Source organism: Cataglyphis hispanica, chromosome 19, assembly GCF_021464435.1.
Source record: "Cataglyphis hispanica isolate Lineage 1 chromosome 19, ULB_Chis1_1.0, whole genome shotgun sequence".
Taxonomy (NCBI): domain Eukaryota; kingdom Metazoa; phylum Arthropoda; class Insecta; order Hymenoptera; family Formicidae; genus Cataglyphis; species Cataglyphis hispanica.
This window is the reverse complement of record NC_065972.1, coordinates 2,681,709-2,696,776: the sequence shown is the minus strand read 5'-3', so window position 1 is coordinate 2,696,776 and position 15,068 is coordinate 2,681,709. Positions and strand designations below refer to the sequence as shown.

The window sequence follows — 15,068 nt, the reverse complement described above, 5'->3', positions numbered from 1 at the left end:
GAATATATAGGTGGTTGGGTTTCACCGATCACGTTGGACCGATTGATCCTCAGCTGTGTATCGAGTACACTTTTACCAGTGAGAAGCCAACAATGCGATATCTCTTCGATTTTGTCGAGAATCGTGCAATTCGTGTGATATAAATGGTATGCTCATCTATTACGTCACATGAGCTTTAAGTACGCTTTCTTGTCACACGAACAATGTACACGCGAATCGAAAGTTCAGTCTCGTCTTTACTTGACCGTTTATACGACGCGATAGAGCGCGAAGAAAGAAGAGATTGCTCTCAGGTTTGGGTGAGCTCTAAGATGTTTGATCCAAGAATTGCCGAGCTGTTTGTCATCAGAGAACAGAATTCCCATCGTAAATCGATAGACAATTTTTTTTTTTTTTAATTTTTAGATCGAAAAATATTTATTCAAGGTAAATTAATTTAAGGTGAATTATACACGATGTCTTTTACATATTCTCAGCCGGAATAAAAAAAGCAATACGTTGGAAAGTTTATGCATAACGTGTTTTAAAATAACTCATTTTCACAATTATGATACTTTAATTAATTGTAAACTATAGTTTTCAAGGTTTCATATAAAATCCCTGCCTTTCGCGTCAAAAGGATTAATTTTAGAATTGCTTCATTCACTCTTTAGCATCGGTAACTTTGATCGTTTACTATATATATGTCTCGATCTAAAGATCTTATTAAAATAATAACCTCATAACACAGATGCCGGAATGTTTGATTATGCGAAATTAGAAATCGATAAAAAAAAAATTAAAAGATAAACAGGTAGTTGAGAGAGAATTTCACAGTTTATTTACCGCTTAGGAGAAAGAGTCCGCAAGCTACGAGAGTCCTGTGATCGGAATAACAATGGCCGATCAGAGCTGACACTGTTGCGGCGAGAATCAGGATCGCGGCGGCGACTTGGAACGGCGCGGAGATCCTGCAACAATAAATGACAGTGATTTTTAGATAGTCACGTTAAAAGAGAGAGAGAGAGAGAGAGAGAGAGAGAGAGAGGTGAGGGGACACTGTCGGTGCATCCGCACCATCGCATACTATTTTTAAATGTTCTCCCACAGATGCGTATCTCACGGTTTGCGAGAAAAAGCGGCTCTCTCTCTCTCTCTCTCTCTCTCTCCGCATCTTTCGTTATTGCAACCCCGCTCCTGGAATCGATGGCAATTTATAGCAGCCTTATTAGGGTGCTGAAGTGTGACTCTACGTCTTACTCCTCTCGCGAGCGTTAAGCGAGATGGATGAAGATCGCAACCTCGGAGAGAGTCGATCGAGGAAAATTTCTCTCGAGAAAAATAATAACGAATTTTATATGATTTACGTCAGTCAATCAAAGAGATGGGCAAACTCTGACTTTTCGCGAGTACGAGTTTGATCTACAATTCATCGGGTTGAAAATAATTCATCATGTGCGTTCTCTACAATGACTATAATAGATTCCCGCTGAAATCAGGTTAATATATTCCATTAGCGTTTATACATAGTTTGGACAACAATTGAAAACCAGTGATATCTAATTCCAGTTTGTGTATTATTTAATAATAGGATATCAAATATGAAATATATTTTTCACATTTGGAAATTCGACGAAAAAGATAGCTTTTATGACACCGCGAAATTTTCGTCACTCTTGGCATTTAATCCCCCCTCCCCTCACCCCTTTTCCATCTCATCTCTCCAACGTGATCGCAACCCCCGACCAGCCTGCGCCCTCTCGGTAGAACGCGAATCGTTAACAACGCGAAGGATTGTCGTTTGCAGGCGGAGGGTGGCTACCCGCGACGTGGCGGCTCTCGAGAGTTTCGAAGCTGCGCTATAATACACGTATTTGCAGCTATCGGGGTAAATGGGGCATGTGGCGAGTAAGGGGACGCACCAAATCATCTATCGATCCGCTCCGACAGGTTTAAAATCTCAATCTCGCGCAAGCTTAAAAAGTTTCGCGTTCAAACAACACACACAAAATTGAAGAAATAATATTTTTGAATCAAAACTTTATTTTCAAATTATCATTTTTTTTTTTTTTACAAGAAGAAAATTCCTCTCCCAAATAATTCTCCATTATTACCTCGAACATATATTTTCTCTTAAAGTTAATAGACGATATTAGTATAATATCATTAGAATCATTGAAGAAACTAGAAAATGAAAAAGGTGACTTCTAATATGATTGTAAAATGGAAATATGTAAAATAAAAAAAAAAAAAATATATTATTACTCGCATTATTTGACAGTTTACGTTATTTGACAGTAATTCTCAGCTTTACTCGATATTAAAATTAAAAAAAAAAAAACATTTTAATATTTTCTAGCGCGTTTAAATTATTAAAATTAATTCCAGAATGATTTTTGATAAAGATTGAAGTTTTGATAACTTTTCGTAATTCGACATAAATTTGCGCCGAGAGATAGCCATTTTCGGATGGTTAGCCGAAGTTGAGCCCGCTTTTGGAAGGCGGACGCGTCTGAAACTCAAGGTTTCCGGGGCGTAAAGCTCGAAACTCTCTCCTGTCTGCATGCAACAATGCAATCGCGCGTCGTCTCACGATCCCGTCGCCGTGCGGTAATTTCGTGGAATCGAATTATGCGGCGTCGGTCTCGCTGCGGGAGATGGGAATTAATAGTTTCGGGGCCGGCAAGGGGGAGAGAGAGATAGAGATAGATGTAGAGATAGAGAGGAAAAGCTTGCTAAACGCGTCAACGCGGCGGCGAGGGAACCGAGGCCGTTGTTCGCCGATGGGACCAAGGTACGGATATTGGGCAGGCAGGCAGGCAGGCAGGCCTGCCTGGCAATAAATCAGCGACGTCTCGTGGTAATATACTGCTCAGTCAGCCTGTTTAGCCGTAATAAAGCGCATTTCTCCGGGATCGAGAAGTCTCGCAAGGCGCGGCTTCGCCTTTCGGTGAAGCTTCGGTGAATCGATAACGTTGCATCGCTGAACTTGGGTCGCGAATCTATGCATTCTGGAAGGATGGGTTAACACTTTGCTCGAGTGTCAGGAAGAACGAGCTTTCGCAAACGTTTTCAAAGAGGCAAATTTTTTTTTTTTTCAATTTTAAAGTGGCCTATTCATACGAACATTCAAGGCTAAAATTGTAACAGAAATTTATTTTTATGAAAGTGAGCGCATATTTGTCAACAATATTCACGACTAATATACTCCTTTTCTCGTGAACATATATCTGTATGGATCAATAACGCTCATAAAAGCTCTGAGTGATATCTAGACACTTGGACTATGAATCCGGTCATGGATACTGTCGGGATTTTTTATCGGGTCTCCGAAGGGGTTAAAATCTCCACGGTTAAGACACAAAGTTCGTCTTGGCAATACGAAAGATCGTTTGAGATCTTTCCAGAATCGCAGACTGTCGCCAGGGGCTTGCCTCGAGAACGAAGTGAAGGAAAATTTCTTTTCCGAGTGGGCGACAAATATCGTTTCTACCTCAATTCGATAGCAATCGTGGAAAAACAAACGCTCTCGCTCGAGGGACCAAAGATGGATTATCTCATCGAAGGCTCCGCGAACCTTTTTTTCTCGTTTTTTTTTCCTCCCTTTTCGTCCTTCATGCCTTGAGCTAACTTTTTTATAGACGATCCTCGATAAAACATTAACATTTATTAATATTTAAACTATTAGACACATATCATACACATAAATCCTGTAAAAATTTCTCAATTTTTTTGTGCTTAATATCCGATTCAATTTTTTGAAGTGGTTCTCTTTATATATAATATAGTAAAAAATGTTATGTAAAAAATATTATTTATATTTTTTATCTCACAGAATTTTTGTTTGTTTTAATATAGACTTCTTTATCCTTTTGTTAAACGCACACAGGCACGGGTTACATGAAAAATGTACATCGATATTCTAGATATCACCGCAAAAAGCACAAAAAAATGGATAGAAAAATATTCGTGCATAGGTGCTCTATAAATATAATAATAAACGCTATAAATAATTTTCTGATATTAAATGAGCTCTTTTTTTAAGCAAATATATTTTATCTATAGGAACTTCTTCAAATATCTAAGATATAATTTCAATATATAAATCATTTATCCATAAAATAATAACCTATTCTAATTTATTTTATTCAATAATATAAAACATATTTTCATTTCTATTCTTTAACATTATATATCAGCTGATTATGTGTCAAATGCAGACTGTCATTTATTTCCTTTTTCGCACGAATAACGTTGATTTATTTTTACACTTTACCAAGGGATACTCGTCTCCCTCTCGTAAGGGAAGGTAATTTAATGCGCTTTATATCAAGCCGGCCGCAAGCATCTCTACGTTTGCCTCGGTCCAATTCGGACAATTTGACGGGCGGCCGGCCTGGCGATACGATGTCCATTGGCCGGTCTCGGAGCGCCTACCACGGAGTGCGTAATGCCGCATAACCGTTCTGCATTACATACGGATGTAGGATTGGTATGCGAGCGCATCCCTCTTCTCCCGGCGCGCGCGCGCGCCCGTGCCGTCATCCACCCCCGAGAGAGACAGAGAGAGAGATAGAGAGAGAGAGAGAGAGAGCAGCGGCGATCCGGGCGGCGTGTATTTCGCGGGGTGAATAGCCGGCGCGGTATGTTGGCTCGATGCCAGGCCGGGGTAACTATCAGCGCGCGCTACCACATTAATAGAGTTTTATTGTTATTTATGGCGACGTGTTTCTCTCTCCCTTTTTTCCTCCACCCCCTCCTCACTATAATAATAACCCGCCGCGAATTAATTGCCGCGTTCGATTTATTTTATTATCGCGCCACTTTAAATGTACGACCACTCTCTCTCGTTGCATTCGCTGTCGCGCGATAACACTTGGCGCTTTATGCGAGGGCTATCATGTTGTGAATTTCATTTCTTTCTTGCATATCCGTTCATTTTTTGCAATATCGATAGACGCGCGTGAGTTACTTTTGCATTGCTTCTTATATTTATTCGATCTGTTTACATTTGACGGAGGAAGGAAACGACAACACAGGGTGCATCGGTTATTATTTATTTCTCAGTTATTTTCTAAACATACAGAAATTTCTGTAATGCAAAAGCACGCTATTTTTGTTTTTCTTATACTTTTACGACTGCCGAGTTGCAATTCTTTAGATAAATTATAATTAAATTAAGAGAGAGAGAGAGAATGTTCGTTAAAAATAATTTTTTGCGAAATAATGTAGAAGAGCGTTGAATATGATAGGAAGGTTCATCTTCCAAAGTTCGTATTATGCTCGTACCGGCAAACTCGATCAATTCCTTTGCCTCGCGTTTCTAACTCTAATGTATATCCGTCCAGCTGTACGTCTTACAGCTTACAGCATCTTACACTTTGGCATGAAATTTCAGAAGACGCGACGGGGCGTTGTCACGCGAGCATCATCACAGCTCGGATTTCGCGAAAGTGCCACTCCGCTCCGGCGTCGCGTCGCATCTTTCCCAAATTATTGACCTTTAGCTCATAATACCTCCGCTTTTTTTGCACCAAAATCGCTTTCAGAAGGAACATTATATTTTATTTTTGCAATTGCCTCTCCAGCCCAAGTATGATAAAATTCTCAAAAGGTTTCTTCGAAGAAATTCTTTTCGGTTTAACAGAAGAATTGGATCAAAGGCATATGTGACTTAAAAAGAAGTCTCGAGGCAATTTTTCTCGCGTTAATTACACATAGTTTTTTTAAACTTAAATTCTCGTAGTTATGTTTCTATCATTAATTTTTACAGACTTCTTATTCTTTATTTTCACAAGTAAATTATTTCTCGCGGAAATTTTTCTCTATTATAAATTCAAGATGTTACACATATTTTTTTTCTTCCTTTTTTTTTGTATATATTATTTCAAATATAATGCAATATAAAATTATAAATTCCAATACAAATGTGCGACAGGAATCAAAAATGTAAAAAGTATTTTATTATCTACTTCATCAGAACAATAGTCCCGATCAACTTTGAAATCGTCCAATCCATCATTATACGAAATTAATTTCGCAGATGATTCTTAAACGCTCAAGAATCCGCAAACACGCTTTTCACTCACCCAATTGAAACAATCGCTTTCCGCTGTTTGCATCTCGAGTGCAAATACACGCGCGACATCCGGAATCGCACTAATTCCGTCGATTAGACGCAGTGGAGCAGTTTCGCTGACTAATTAAAGTAAATACTACGCTTTGATCATGCTGTCTTTCGTCTAGGATCGCAAGAAGCCAATTTAGCAGCAGGCTCTCGTCACAATAAATAATTGCGATGCGTCAAAGTAACGATTTTAGTACGCCAGGCTCGTTAACGCGCTGATTATGGCCGCGCTTTGAAGCCGCCCTCCCTCCCCCTCCCCTCCCACCATCGCTTTTCCCGCAGACGCTTCTAATTAAACTAAGTCTTTGATCCCCCTGAGAGCACGAAGAAGCCGAAGCGAAGCGTCAGGCCGGTTAGTTCCGCCGTTATTAATTCGAATAAAATTTCGACTGTTCGTTCAAGATACCCGCGTATTTAAACCCCGTCGCCACATTTTTGCCAAAAAAATTTCGAGTCTCGAAAAATATCGATGGAAAAAATGCAAAATTTCTCTCTCGCCATAAGAAAGTTGAATAAATTCTGTATGGGCATCTTCCCTTTTTAATTTGATTCCGATACGACGAATTAATCTGCAGTAATTGAAATTTTTTATCTCAACTTTTTTTTTGTATGATTATCCCTTTAAATAAAATGAATATCGAGATCATTAAGGATTGCGCAAATGAGTTAGAGAAAGAGAAGAGTGGGCGGGGGAGGGAGGGAGGGGTATCGCTCGACACGAGACGAAAAACGAATATCGTGAAGGTCATCTAAAGGCACGTCGGGAAACAGGGGGGGACCGTTACGAAGATAAATGTTCGTATTCGGAGTAGTAGTTACAACGGGCTCGTTTAATTTAAGCGGCTAAAGACGTCACGTATTTGATAAACGAGAATTCCGAACCGTTCGGCCTGGGATTCGCCCTGTAATTCAACCGTGAATTTTGCCCTTATTTCGTACGTCGATCATGACGCTTTTACACGCTGGATTGCTCGACGATATTTCATGTACGACGAGAAGTGGAAACGATACGAATATGGTCGGGCAGCCCGAAAGCTTAACAACGTATCGCTCTTTTCCTTCGCGGGATATATTATTGTTATCTTAATGTAAGCACTAGCCGACTGAAAGCAGAAATTAACGATGAGATGCAATTTAATTAAGGGAAAGTCGACTACTCCTTTATAGAATAATTAAAACATTTTTGTAAAAAAAAAAAAAAAAGATACAAACCTTCTCTCTTTTTCTAATGTAATTTTTATAATACTTTTCGCATGCGCACATGAAATTTGAACGAACAACTCTCTCGCTCAGCAATCGCTGAGAATTAATTAGTGACGATATTTTAATCAGCGCCGACAATGCGTGCAACGTTTAGCCTGACCTAGCTCGCAATTTTTCGCTCGTATTTTTTTTTTCCTTCCGACGAGCAGAATGCGAACAGACGCGTGCACGGCATCTCCGTTTCCGGCACGAGCGTGTGCTGGTCGAGCGAGTTACGTCGACGGGAGACAATGAAGGGCCGGCAACAATGGGGACGGAGAAAAGGGTGGCAAGATGGCTACCGCGGCGTCGGTGAGGGCGGGGAGGGGGAGAGGCGGGGAGGGCGAGAAGGAGAGAGGGGGAGGAACGGCTCGTTGCTGCGGACGTTGTGCGAAAAGAGGACGTCGCGGGATGCAGAAATGAGACAAATGATGAGTCGCCGGGTGTCGGGGAGGAGGGATACCATTTAACATGTAGCTGAATAGCCATCGGGAAGAATGACGAACGGCTTTCCCCGAGAGTTTCTCCGCCGCATCTTCCCCTCCCAACCCTCCTACCCCCTCCGGGGTAAATTTATCCGTCGCGGCGCGTCGACGTCTCGATCACTGAATTATTTTCGACCGAAAGAGACGAGAGTCGAACGCCATTATCCTGACGGAATTTCTGGGTGAATATTTTCGAAATTTTACGCTTAAAATTTTATAGAGATAAATTTGCGCGCCCAAGTATTGTTGATAATTTGATCTCGGATTTGTAGTATAAAAGATTCTTAGAGATTGACTTGCATGCTAATACTAGTAACTAAGTAATCTTCAAATTGAGAAATTATTTTCCTTACTGCGACAACGAAAATATTAATTTTCAGGGTACCCTCTTTCGCGAAATAACATTTTCAAGATTGACGAAAACAACTCTCGCGCGGTTCCCACAATTGAAAAATAATCTGTATTAATGCAGCGAGGGAATTAAACGTTCCTGGCTTATAAAGTCGGCCATGTTTGCGTTAGTAAATCGCTGTTGCATTTGCCAATCTATTTCCCCTGCAATGTCCTTTGTCATTCTGCAGTATTTTCGCGTCTTCCTTCTTCAATCAGCGCTCGCTAACTCTTTATCTTTTCAACGGAGACTTATTCCCGTCCTCAGAGAGTGAACACGGAGAGCGCAAGAGGCGATGAAAAGGATAGAAGCAACGAAATAATATCCGATAATCATTATTATCCTTTTCTCTAATTTATCATACAAGAGATTTAACCTAATCGGGATTCGTAAATTCTCAACCCGCAACGTAAAAAATTTTCTTGACTTACACGATAGTCGTGCGATTTTAATTGTCATTCTTAAATGAAATAAAGTGTAGAAAGTTACGAGAAAGAAATTTTTTCCAGTTAACTTTGCTCCTGATCACACATAATCTTTAATCAGCCTCGATTCTTTTTATTTTTTGTACGACATTGCGTTTACCGTGACGTTGCCGTGAAGGACTCGAAGAGAGGGAAAGGCAAAGAACCAACCTTAAGGGATGAAGGGATTCCGTTTCGACGTATTTTGCCTGTAATCCAAACTACCCTGCGGCACGAGAACTCGTTTTCTCAGCCCCGACGAGCGGCACCGGACTCGCCGAGGGAAGAGAGAAACGAGGAAGTTTTCCCGGGTATGGTGTTATATTCTTATACTTCTTTTCTTCCCGCCGGGGTGATTCCGGCTGAAGGATAAAGGACGATTTTCAAGCACAAAGATTGGAAATCGCCCTCTCGCCCGAGCTTATTCCCCGAGCTGAATGGCGGACCGCGACGTTTCTCCGAGGGTTATTTCGGAAACCCGAGATTTTTAGAGCTTCATAGATTTCTTGGATCCCATAGAGCTTATCAAACCTTGCCGAGATCCCGCATTCTTATCGCGCATCATCTCGGATCCGCGCGGATCGCATCTGTTTAATTTTAAAGACTCTGGGATCTTTTTTATTGACGCTTTGAGTTTATTGAATTTGTGCACGTGTGTGTGTGTGTGTGTGTGTGTATGCGCTAGATTATATCTACCCTTTGTCGGACACAGTCGAGTCGTCACCTTTAGGATGCGCGATAGGATTTTCAGGTTTGCGATGAATTATTGACGGGTTTGCGGCCGACTTTATGTCTCTCGCGGAGACTAATTTACGATCCACCCTGAACCCTCTTAGTGAGGTTCATAGTAATAACCTGCCATACTATCGAGAGTGTTGTCGACATGCGTCGACTTCGTAAAATGATTAAATTTTTTATTTCATCGATTTATCTTTCAATTTTAATGAAGAACAATTCTCTGATAACATTCGATTTTTAATAATAAAAAGAAATAAAAAAAAGAAATAATCTTTGAAATAAAAGTAATTTTTCTAAAATCTACAGTAAGAGGAGTTTAAAAAACTTTCAGAATTTAAAAAATTTTAAAAGATTGGACTTTGAAAATTTGAATATATGTAGTTTAAAATGTAAACAATTTGAAAAAAAAAAAAAACAATCTCTCTCTCTTAAAATTTAAAAACTATTCTGATCGCGGTTTGTTGAACACAATTTCGAAGAATTTTAAAACGCGAAGGTACTAATAATCGAAGATTTAAAGGACGATTAAAATAAGCCGCGGCTTATTCTCAACCTCGCAATTTCACTGGATAAATTATACGGCGTTATTTTCGGGATAAATTCGATAAAACCCGCACAGGCCCGCGGCGTGAAAAACGGCTGAGAGAAAAAAAGAGATTGTAAAAAATATAGGTCGTGCGCACGCGGAACGATAGCCCGCAGGAGTCGAACCGAAATCCCTGATAAATTGTCTGAGAATGCCGAGGAGAGCGAAAACAGGAGGAGAGAAAGAGAAGCCGCCTACGCGTCTCTGCATTTTGCAGGTCGGACATTTTTTTTTTTTTTGACCAACCCCTCGATAGATCCTCGATCTTTCCTCGCGACTCGATAAGGGTTCGGAGCGTACCGGAGAAAATGAGAATCTTAAAGCTCGTAGCGGCGGCATCGTGATGCTCCGATAAATTTCCGAAAACCTTATCTCGCTCTCTGTTTGCAAAACGCATGATGAATGATGCCGAAATCTTCCATTGCAATAAATTAATTCTTTTCTTCCTCTCTCTCTCTCTCTTTGTCTTTTATATGTTTTACTTGCAATTCATCATATCATAAAGAGAAAATTAAAATATTCAAGAAGACTCGAATTTAAAAAAATAGAAAATTATAAATGATAATATAATAATTTGTTATTTAATTTTAATAATTCTTTTTTTTATATCCTTTCACTTTTCTCTCTTATATGGAATTTATGTATTATAAAGAGAAAATTAAAATAACTGTTCAAGAGGGCACGAATTATTAAAAAATAGAATATTTTAAAAGATAATGAATAATCTGTTAATTAATTATTATAATTTTTACATACTTTCTCTTCTCAGAGAAACAGAGAGAATAGCCTCAACATTTAATTCCTTCTATTCATACATAAACGAATATATGTATTATTTAATTTCAACGAGAAAAAGTACGTATTAAATTTAAATTACAGTTCGAGAGCTTGTTGAAAATCTGTGTAACAAGAGAGACTTTTGTTAACAATGTGTTTTAAATTTTTACGCAAAACATTAATATGAAATCGGTCAATTCGAGTGCTAAAGCGCGCCGTAAAACAATGGTTATGCAGATTCTGGTGCAGAGTGGAGATGCAACTGGTCCCGATGCGTATCGGCGTTGAAACGTCTGATTGCATCGCGCGGACCGATTTTAGGAACGAGCCAAGCTTCTCAACCCCCGCGTTGTCAACCTACAGCTTGATTTTATCATCAGATGAAACGCTGACAATTTCGAGTCGCGTCACCTGTTGCATCGGAACGACATGCTTCCTCGAGCGCATTATTAGAATCGCAATCGGCCTATCTCTCGCGTATCTTGGCCCGGCGATATCGATTCTCCAAGAACCGTTTCTCGCGAGTTTCTCGGCTATTATCCGCCTAAAATCGCAATCTTTATCTCGATTGCTTCTCTTTTCTAGCGCAAAACTTAACGTCTTCAAAAAACTACTTTCTCAAAAAAAAAATAATATACACGATTATAATAAATAAAAATTATAATTTTGGAGATTTGTTTCACACGTAATTTCAATACATAAATTTTACAATGTTTCAGTCTGAACAATTGTAAAAAGTAATGATTTTGTTGCGACATTTGAAAAAAGAATTGACTTATGCAGGGAACATTATTTTTGCGTTTTCAAATTCTAGAATACAGAGAGAGATATAATTTGCATCAATTACAATTAGTTTAAAAAAATAATTTACACATTCTCGTTTCGGTTGCTTTAATTCCAAAACTCGCTCTTTTTTTTTTTGTACAAAAGCACCGAAATTATTCTGGCGAGAGCTGCATGCGGTTTGTCGCGATCCACCTGAGTCCCGCCGGGAAATTAGTTTTGCAACAGAAACGGCGCAGTCGAGTTATTTATGCAGGCTTTCGAGAAGAACAGTGAACAGCATCGGATGGACACATGTGTCTCTAATTAAAAAGAATTAATTCGCATATTTAACATATTATTGTCATTAACGCTACTGTCAATTATTCTCATCTCCGAGGAAGATTATTTATTATAAGAAAAAAAATTCATTATTTTTTTTTAGAAAATGTGTAACGCACAATGATTTAAAAAATAAATATCTAAATGTCATTATCTATCTAACAAATTGTCATCGTGCGCTTTCTCGAATCTCTTGCGTTCTCGTATCTCTTGATCGAAAAATAATCGTTGTGAAATCGATATCCGCATCTGACGGTACACGATTCGTCTTTTTTCAAAAATTTGAAATATCTGTGTGATGCGAAATTAATCTAGACGCGCCCCTCTCTCTCTCTCTCTCTCTCTCCCCTTCAGCTGACGAACCGCCAGCCTCATTGCCCATTCTCGTTTCACGTCAGATGACAGCTAATCTTTATCCCGATGCTGGCATTTGCAATTCCGATGCGCGTCAACGAAAATACCTTTAACTACGGCGCGTTTTTCTCGGCTTCCGAATATTTAAATTAATCTTTTTTAATTGCAGATAGATGCATAGAGTTTACGGTCGATTTAAAGAAAGATCATTAAAACTTATATTACGATTCAGTTTATGTACATTCGTATGTTTGCTATGAAAGCCTTACAATGATAGAGATAAATATTTTAATTTGTTTTAGTATTTTTTTAAATATTATTCAAAGCATTTTGCATTTTGTCGATTTGTATACGACATTAATATTATTATATATCATGACGGATTACAGCAATAACCCCGTGAAAGAATTCGCGAAGCGGAATGAATCAGAGAAAGAGAGAAAGATGAGGCTAAATCGTGTATCACTAATAGCGAATAAATGTAGCGTGAGTGAAACGGGGGCGTCGATTTATGTCTCGATGACTAAAATTACTTTGCACGTCTTGTAGAGCGCGAGGGTCCATATTTATCACAGGATGATTAACAATTGATTGAAATGTTACTGAGAATTGATTGAATTGTTACTGAAATAAATTCTAAAAATTCGTGAAAATTTAAAGATCATTAGATAAACGTAATCATAATGATATATTATCAATCAAATTAATTTCTTAAGAATAAAAGGTATAATTTTATTAATATTTTGTTTATATAAAGTATTTGAAATTAAAGGAAATCTTTTTAGTTCTTTTTAGGAATAAGTAAGACATTTAAAAATATCCTATAAGGAATTTAAATATTTTGAAATTGATTTATTTTAAAATATTTTAAAAAATTAATTTGCTACAGAAAAGAGAGAGAGAAACTTCTCTTAATGATTAAAAGATAAAAACGGTGAATTTAAATAAATACGAGATAATTTCCCGAAAATTCCAATTTTGTTGAAGATACATAGTTTCTGTATATAATACGATATATTGTAAACTGCTCGAAGGCACGGGAAACAGAATATTTCCTTCGCATAAATAGATGCATAATTGTTAACAACAAATATTGACGATTCCCTTCATATCTTGCTAAATTTAACGAACTAAAGCTTGCGTGATATTCATCCGGCTTATCATCATCGTATGAAGAAATCTCGCGAATATTGATTGTGACAATAATAAAAAAATAGATAAGAACAGCGACCAAAAACGTAAACAAAAATCCATAGTGTAAATCTATTTTATACTTTTTTGGAGCAAATTGAAAAAATTGTTAAAATTTAGACAAATCGTAAATTAATACGCACATTTTTGTAAATCATCGCTTGCTTCTATCTATCATTTAAAATATCACAAATAATTCAGAGCACATAGTACAGTTTTGAATAATAAACGAAGAGAGAGGATTTAGAGGATGAAGCAAGTCCATCATTTATAAAGTTCATTGTTGAGTAGTTCATATCTAAAGTAAACCTTGGGAATTTATATTCCACTTTCGCTCTCGAAGTCTTCTCTCCGTTTATTTTTCATAATTGTACGATCTGATAGCGATCTTATTATTCGTCAACTTTAATCATCGATTCGGTTGAAATATTCTGGTCAAGGCATGGAAACACGCGCCACGAACGCTTTCTCCCTGATCTAATTTCGAAGGAAACCACTTAATTTAAATGTCTGACCCCTCCAGTCGACCCTCTACCGTTCCTTCGGGGACGGGATGAATTGCTTCTTATAAGGAATCGGAACTATATTTTCGAAAGTCGTAAGAATCTTGTTCGCAAAAATTTATATTTTTATCTATTTTTTTTCTATTGTTGTCGCGATTTAGAGAAGCTCTAAAATTCCTACTATATAAAATTTTGCAAAATTCTCTTTTCTTCAGATCGCTAACATGGAATCGAATATGTCAGCTGATCGATTTAGCGTCGTTATCGCTGTCTAAAAGCAGGCAGAAATCAATCTTTCGAGCCGATCGAATCGTTCTGTCGAGCCTCGATCCTCGCGACGTCTCGCGATTTCTCGATACTTATCAACCAACAACAATTTGGCAAGATGATGATGACAGTTCCCGGGAAAGTTTCGCGACCGGAATGAATGAGTTTACGCGAAGTTCCGGTGGCTTTGACGGGGAGCTTCGCGGCCAAAACTTGGCGCGCGGAGCGAGAAAGTCCGCGGCAATCAGTCCGCCCTCCTCTACCTAATGCGATTGTCGTTTAAAACAGTCCCCGATCCCCCGCGGCGAACTCATCCTGGGAGTGACTTTCGACGCCTGGCACTTGGCGCGAAGCGCCCGAGCGATTATTTTCCCGGCGAAGGAGACACAGTCGTTCGGCATTCCGCTCACCGTCCGCCCTCGTGAAATCTTCGGGCAGGACACCCGTCGGACATACTTCGTCTCCCGTAGGATTTGCTCTCCAAGAATGCAAAGATTCCCGAGAGCTGTCTCTGTAGCGGAACGTTCAAGAGACCGAGAAACTCCGACTATTTTTTTTTTTTTTTTCAGAGTGTATTTCTCGTTCTTCAAAGTTTCTCGAATCTTTTTTTTTTTTTTCTCAGAGTTTTTCTTTCTTTAAAATTTTCCATAGAAAACTTTAATATTTTATTCTCAATATATTTTTAAATATTATTATTATTCTCTGCTTATTTCAAAATAGAGATTATTTACGGATACAAAAATGAGTTGACATACATCAGAAAGAGGAATGTGTATCTCTCTGTCTCTCTCTCTCTTCGCAATAATTATCCTTCACGTCAAATGAGAGAAGGGAATATTGCTTCCTTCGGCGGTCCCTCA

At 38.5% G+C, this 15,068-nt stretch overlaps 1 protein-coding gene across 7 annotated transcripts in view; it reads right to left on the bottom strand.

The window, feature by feature from the left end:
- The window catches only part of LOC126856578 (uncharacterized), an 87,352-nt gene that overhangs the window by 22,010 nt on the left and 50,274 nt on the right, over positions 1-15,068 (bottom strand). For all 7 annotated transcript variants that reach the window (XM_050605212.1, XM_050605211.1, XM_050605206.1 and 4 more), the window contains one exon: positions 826-950. Coding sequence is in view for 6 of the 7 variants with exons in the window: in XM_050605211.1 (XP_050461168.1) it covers positions 826-950 (125 nt within the window). In the remaining variant the exon portion in view is untranslated. The remainder of the gene's footprint in view (positions 1-825; positions 951-15,068) is intronic.